At 54.5% G+C, this 6,478-nt stretch overlaps 1 protein-coding gene across 2 annotated transcripts; it reads left to right on the forward strand.

Moving 5' to 3' along the window:
• The first annotated feature begins 554 nt into the window (after nucleotides 1-554).
• Nucleotides 555-4,496, forward strand: PINLYP (phospholipase A2 inhibitor and LY6/PLAUR domain containing). Of its 2 annotated transcripts, none has more exons than XM_039866066.1 (5): nucleotides 555-683; nucleotides 1,814-1,930; nucleotides 3,545-3,697; nucleotides 3,928-4,071; nucleotides 4,259-4,496. In XM_039866066.1, exons 1-5 carry the CDS (start codon nucleotides 614-616, stop codon nucleotides 4,399-4,401), a joined length of 627 nt encoding a protein of 208 aa, XP_039722000.1. In that variant the 5' UTR covers nucleotides 555-613; the 3' UTR covers nucleotides 4,402-4,496. The 2 variants fall into 2 exon arrangements, with proteins under 2 accessions (XP_039722000.1, XP_039722001.1); XM_039866067.1 differs by lacking the exons at nucleotides 555-683; nucleotides 1,814-1,930 and adding exons at nucleotides 2,292-2,482; nucleotides 3,184-3,337.
• Nucleotides 4,497-6,478: the final 1,982 nt, after the last annotated feature.

A 6,478-nucleotide genomic window follows, 5' to 3' on the forward strand; every position in this document is an offset into this window, starting at 1 on the left:
CGTTGACAGGCACTCCTCTGTTCGGTCCTTGCCATACCCCAGAGGTACAGCCTGAGGCTGGTCGGAGCAGGAGACAGCCCGCACACAGAACAGAAAGTGTGGGCAAAGCCTCTGAAGAAGGAAGGGGAGATGAGGCTCCCGGGCCCTCGCGGAACGAGCCTGGGCATGCTGGGCACTCCCAGGTGGGGCCCCACCCACGCAGGTGCCTCCTTGGGAAGAGCGAGAAGGGAGAAGGAATCTCAGCCCTGTAGCCGCTCTACACCTACAGGGAATCAAGTGACCCGACTCTGACCTTGAGCTTCAAGCCAGAAAAAAAAGGAGGGGGGCGGAGGGCACTGGGAAGGTGAGAAAACTGGAAAGTGAACTTCTGGGTCCTGATGGAAGAGGGGGCTGGAAACCCAGACTCCCGGGGTCTCCGTGGAGGAGGGGGCTGAGCACAAGATGCCCGTGTTTCTTTTGAATTCTGAGTTTGCCTCCCCAACCCAGAGCCACAGAGAGCTGCTCTGAGATCTTACCTCAGCTATTTCTCACCCCGGGGTGAAGGTAGGTCTAGACCCGCCCTTCCTAAGCTTCCTATAAGGGCTGGGAACCCAAGACTGCTGGGTCACACACCATGAGGCCCTCCACAAGACCTGGGACCTTCCTGCTGGCCTGCATGCTGTTCTGCACCCTGCTGGGTCTTGGTAAGTGACCAGGGGCCTGGACTCCTGGGACCCTCAGAAAAGAGAGGACTATGAGAGAGCATTCAGCAAGGGCCTCCAGGGGAAAAGAGCAGATGTCCTGGGAATTCAGGTTCATGGCCAGGACTGAAGTTAAAGGAAGAGACAGCCCGGGGCCCCAAGGGAGGAAAAGCTCAGAAGCTCATGTGGTTGGATTTCTGAGAAAGGAGGGGGCTTGTTGGGCTCTGAATCCTTTCTTCCCCAGACAAAAAAAAAAAAAGACATTTAAATTCTAGAAAATCAGATGAGAGCATGACTAGAAAGGGAAAGATTTTTTTTTTTTTTAATTTGGAGGGATAACTATGTATAGACTAAATCACTATAAATATCTAACCACTATGCTGTACACCTGAAATTAATATAAAATAATATTGAATGTCGACTCTAATTGAAAAAGAATTTTTTTTTTAAATAAAAATCTGGAGGGAAAGGAGAGATTTCCTTTCTCCTTGGAATCTCAGGAATTCAAGGCCCCATCCCCTCCTCCCTTAGACGCAGGAGTTCAGGTAGGTTCCACCTTCCCCAGGACCCAGAAGTCTGGGACCCCAGCCGCCTCCTTTCTCAGGACCAAGGAGTCTGTGCCCTCAGTGCCCCTGGTCCTCAGTCTCCCTCCTTGACCGAAGATGCAGACCATAGCCTCAGGTACCCCTGCCAGAGCTTCTGCTATTTGCAACACCTACACACGGTACCTACGAGAAGGATCCCATATCCAAGAACCAGCGGGACCTGAAGTTTTGCAAAAGTCCATGGAAACCTGCGGCAGGACCCCTCCCTGTCCCTGAGCATTCTCAGAGGACCCTAGCGTCCAAAGTCCCCAGCCTTGTAATTAGGTAAACAGGCTCCCGTGGCAGAGTCGCTTCCCGCCCCAAGAAGCAGCTTTGCTGGCATCACCAGCGCGTCCCTGTCAGAGCCTTGGACAGTTCCCTGAACAGCGGTTAACGTCCCGCCCATGAACAATGGGGGAGGCACCCGTCCCACCTTCCTCAGACCCAAAAGTCCGTCCCGTCCCCCGCCCCCATCTCCCTCTGGACTCAAGTGGAAGTCGTGGTCCGAAACCGCCCACCGGGACTGCAGCCCCGCCCTCTGCACTGCAGGGTGCCCGCTAAGCTGCGAGGTGTGCCGGGGCTCTGGGCCCACATGCAGCGGAAAAACGAAGACTTGCGAGGCCGGCAAGGACGCCTGCGTGATCGTCGTGGGGGAGTCGGCCACCAGTATGTGCTCGTGGCGTCAGACCCTGGGGAACGGGGCGTGCGAACGAGGTGGGGGGTGGGGACATCAGGGTTCGCGTGGTGGGCGAGCGGGGGAGAGGGACGGACTGTCTGGAGGTGAATGGAGGGAGGTGAATTCATTGGGGCTTTAGAAACCATTCTTGTCCGGGATTTCTGAAAATGAGACTCTCCAAAAGAGATGAGGGTGGAGGGGGCAAATATGGGGACTTTTTAGGCAGGAGGGAGTGAGGAAAGGGAATGGGAACAGAGTAGCGAGAGGGGAGGAATCTAATGGCCCAGAGGAGGGTGGGAGGTAGAGAAGGCAGAGGCTGGGGCGGGTTGGGAGGAATGTGATCAGGCGGGACCTCTGGGGAGGGACGCAGGGAGGTACACACTCCACCAGCGGTTCTGGGGGCCCTGCAAGCTGGAAGAGACCATCCTGACGGGAGCAGAGAGACGATACTGGGGGAGGAAGAGAGACATCAAAGGGACCTCACCAGACAGAGGAGAGGGAAACTAATCCTAACGTATGGAGAAGTAGAGATGGGGAAGCCTGTGAGTAAAATGGGGGAGGACGGGATGACTTAAATGGACGAGACCATCCCAGACCGGAGAAAGGACGGGGGAGGCAGGGAGCAATGGAAGAGGGCTGGGCGTTCATTCCAAGCCGAAATAGACCATGAGTCACAGGAGGAGGGATGATGGGGCACGGTGTGGGGACGAAGGCTGTGCCCAGAGGGGCTACCTCGAGGAGTGCCTGAGGGGTGCGCCCTGACAAGTGGGGGGGGCGATGCAAGGGAAGGTGGGGTGTGCACACCTTTCTCTCACCTAGCAGTGAGCAACTGGGAAGAGCAAGAAGCCTCTTGGCGTCCCTACCTCCCCATATAGGAGAGGACATACAGACCCCTGGGGTGGGGGCGAGAAAGCTCCAGGTGGAAAGCACCTGCTGGTGGGGTGAAGGGGAAGCTCCGCCGTCACGGTGGGGAGGAGGAAGGCTGGGGAAGACAGAGAAAAGACTCCACTGTGAGACAGAAGGTAGCCAAGGGCCGGCAGAGAAGGCCATCAGGTGGGAGGTCGAGGAGGAGGCCATGAGGGGAGACCTGAACTGCCTTAGATAGAGAGGGATATGGGTGTTGCAGGGTGGAGGGTGGGGGTTCCAGCATCCTAGAGTTTGTTGGAAGTGACTTGGAGCGGGGGGTGCTAAAGTCGTGAAGATTGGAAGAGCGCATTGCACACCAGCATGGGTGTGGCCATAGGCGACCCGGGAGAGACCGCTCGACCTGCAGCACCTTTAGAGGATGGCTGTGGAATTGGGGTGGCGTGGAAGGGACCATGTCAGGCAGATGCCGGGCTTGGCAATGAGGAACTGCATGAGGTCACCAAATGCTGACAAGGGGCTATGGCAACGAGGTGAGGGAGGCGAGGAGAGCTACCTAATAAACTCCAGACCATTCTCCAGGCAGGTCAGGGACACGGCTTGGTGGGGGTGTGCGGCTGGAAGAGACCACCCTAGATGGTCAGGGGAGGTGGGGATGGGGAGCTGTAGGGTTGGGAGAGACCTCAGGCAGGGGTCAATGCCAGCTGAGCCCTCCCCTCCCTCCTGTCCTCCTCCTGCAGAGGGCCGCCACTCAGTGAACACCTACAAGGCCTGCATGAAGTTTAGTGACTGCTACTCGGGTTTTGTGTCCACCACCATGGGCCCCAAGGACTACATGGTGTCCAACACTCACTGCTGCCAGAGCGACGGCTGCAACCGTGGCTCGGTGCCCCGTAAGTCCCAGCCCGGCCCCTCACGGGGAGTCCCTCCCAGCCTGCCCCAGGAGCCCACTGTGCGTGCTCTGGCCCGCCACCCATCTGTGCGCTGAAACATTGGGCAAACACTTTGTTTGCTCTGAGCCTCAGTTTCCTCACCTGTAAATGCAGTGTCTGTTAACAACCGCTGTTCCCCAGCGTTATTGTGAGGTTGGGGGAAGGGTCTGAACATCTTTTCACACCCCCAGCTCCGCAGAACAATCGCACCGAGAATGGTCTCCAGTGCCCCGCCTGCATCGTACCCTTCCAGGAGACGTGCCCAGGGACCAAGGCAGCCCGCTGTGTTGGCCAGGAAACGCACTGCGTCTACTTCGCTGGCAACGTGCAGGCTGGTGAGGGGCACCTGGATCTCTGGAGGGGACAGGGACCCCAGACCAGGAAGCCCATGCTTCCAGGTTCTAGGGGAGCGGTGGCCCCACAGAACTGGGCGAGGAGGTGGCAGGGGCCAAGACTCCCGTGTCACGAGGAAGGAGAGGTTGGGGACCCCGAGTCCATTCTGAAATCCGCCCCTCACCCCAGGTATTATCAACGCCAAATTTGCCACTCGCGGTTGTGCTACAGAGAGCGCCTGCTACACCAAGCCTGGGGCCCAGGTGCCCTCAGCCTCCTATCTCTACTTCCTCCGCCGAGCAGACTGTCTTCCAGCCCCCCGGCAGGGCTGAGTGAAGAACTAAGAAATGTGTGCCTCGAGGTTTCCATTTGTCCTCAGCCTGCAGCTCCCTATGTGCTTGTAAATTAAAGAGATTAAGCCGAGCGATCCTGAGTCCTTGTGACATGATGCGTCTCGGGAAGGTGGGTGGCAGAAAGCAGGGGACTCTACCCTTGGGAACCTCCTCTTTGCAAGGGAGAGAGGAAAAACCTTACCTTTCATTAAGGGACCGCTTCCTGCCGGGCCTCTGTACTAAGTGTTTTCCATGCTGTATCTCATTTCATAATCATGACAGCTCTATGTGGTTATTATAATGCCATTTTACAGATGAGCTGCTCCAGTACATGTTGTCGTGTCACTTGCTTGGGGTCAAACCACTGTGGAGAGGCAGACTCCAGAATCCATGATCACCTCTCCTGATTAACCTCTGCCTCTTTTTGCCTCAGTTTTCATGTCTGCAAAATGTGGGTATTAATAGTTATAACCTCATAAGGTTGTTTTATGAAAGGAAACTTAAAAAAGCACTTAGTGCAGTGCCTAGCACTTTTAAGACAAAGTTGCTTCTAGAGACAATACGTCTGAGTAAATAGTCATCATCGTGATAGCTGCCACTTACTGAGTGGCCATTAGTTGGCAGCTGCTAAACATTGGCATCAATCAGGACAGACGAGTTTATGCTACGGTAACAAAGCAGTCCCTAATCTCAGTGGTTTAAAATGACTAAGTTGTATTAGTCAGCTAATGTGCAGTAATGCTGTGTAACAAACCACCCCCAAACTGAGACTTATAGCAAGTATTATTTTTGCTAAGGGTTTGTGGGTGGCTGGGTGGCTCTGCTTCTGGCTGTTTGGCTCCAGTTTGAGGAGTAAGATTCCAGTCCTCCTCCCTGGGGTTCCACAATCTTCTGAAGTCAGTGGCTCCCTGGGAGATCACAGAAGCACAAAAGTCAAGCGCATTTAAGGCCCCTGCTGAGGTCAAGTCCGCTAACATTCCACTGAGTAAAGTAAATCATACGGTCAAAGCCAACCTCAGTGAAACAGGGAAGTCTCCTCCTCCTCTATCAGAAGGGAGAGGAATGGTATTTGCTGAGCATGCACCCACTCACAAAAAGTTGAATTTTACTTCACCTACATGTCTAGCACTGTCCACAGGTGTTCTGTTCATCATCATAGAGCAGCCACCAACTCAAACATCACCCATTTCTGTGCACAGGAAAGAGCCCAGGAAAGTTTCAAATGGGTCATTAAATGCTCCAACCCAGAAGTGACTTGACACAACTCATTGGATGGAGCAAGTCACATGGCCCCACCAAACCCCAGGAAGTACAATCCTGCCCCATGACATGGACATGTTTCATAAACAGCACAAATGACCACCATGGCCTCATAGGGGCTCTTTCTCATTTTACCTTCACAACTCCATGTGACAGGCACTAGTATTTTCATCTCTGTTTTCAGAAGAATCTGAGACTCAGAAAATGGATGCCGCATTGGAGGTCACACAGCTAAAAAGTGGCAGAGTTTGAGATTTTTACTGGGTCCTGTTGGGGGGAAAAGAGACCACATCACAGAAACAGCGAACAAACCTGTATTAGTTACCTTTTGCTACATAACAAACCACTCTAAAATTTTGTGGCTTAGAACAATCACCTTTTATTTAACTCATGATTCTATGGGTCAGCAGTTTGGCCTGGGATCAGCTGGGTGATTACCCTGCTGCTCTCTGCTGGGTTTGGCTGCCTGTCAGCTGGGCAGCTCTGTTTCAGAGGGTTGGCTGGCTGTGGGTTGGGGTGTCAGGCTGACTGGGCCACATCCCTCATCGCCCAGATTAGCCAGGGCTTCCTGACACGGCAGTGCAGGCAGGGGTCCCCAGGGCAGCGAGAAGAAGCCCCCGCACTTTAGCACTGTCCAAGCCTCTGCTCATGTCATGTCGCCCACTGTCCCAACGGCCAAGCAAATTACGTGGCCAGGTCTAGAGTCAGGATGAGAAGGGACTGTCCAAGGGCATGGTACAGAGAAGCTGAGCAGATTGGTGGCATAGATGGGCCAAGCTGGTTCTAGAGCTAAGATGCTTTACCATCACAAGACCCC

Source organism: Pteropus medius, unplaced genomic scaffold, assembly GCF_902729225.1.
Source record: "Pteropus medius unplaced genomic scaffold, Ma_sr-lr_union100, whole genome shotgun sequence".
In the NCBI taxonomy this organism is placed as follows: Eukaryota; Metazoa; Chordata; class Mammalia; order Chiroptera; family Pteropodidae; genus Pteropus; species Pteropus medius.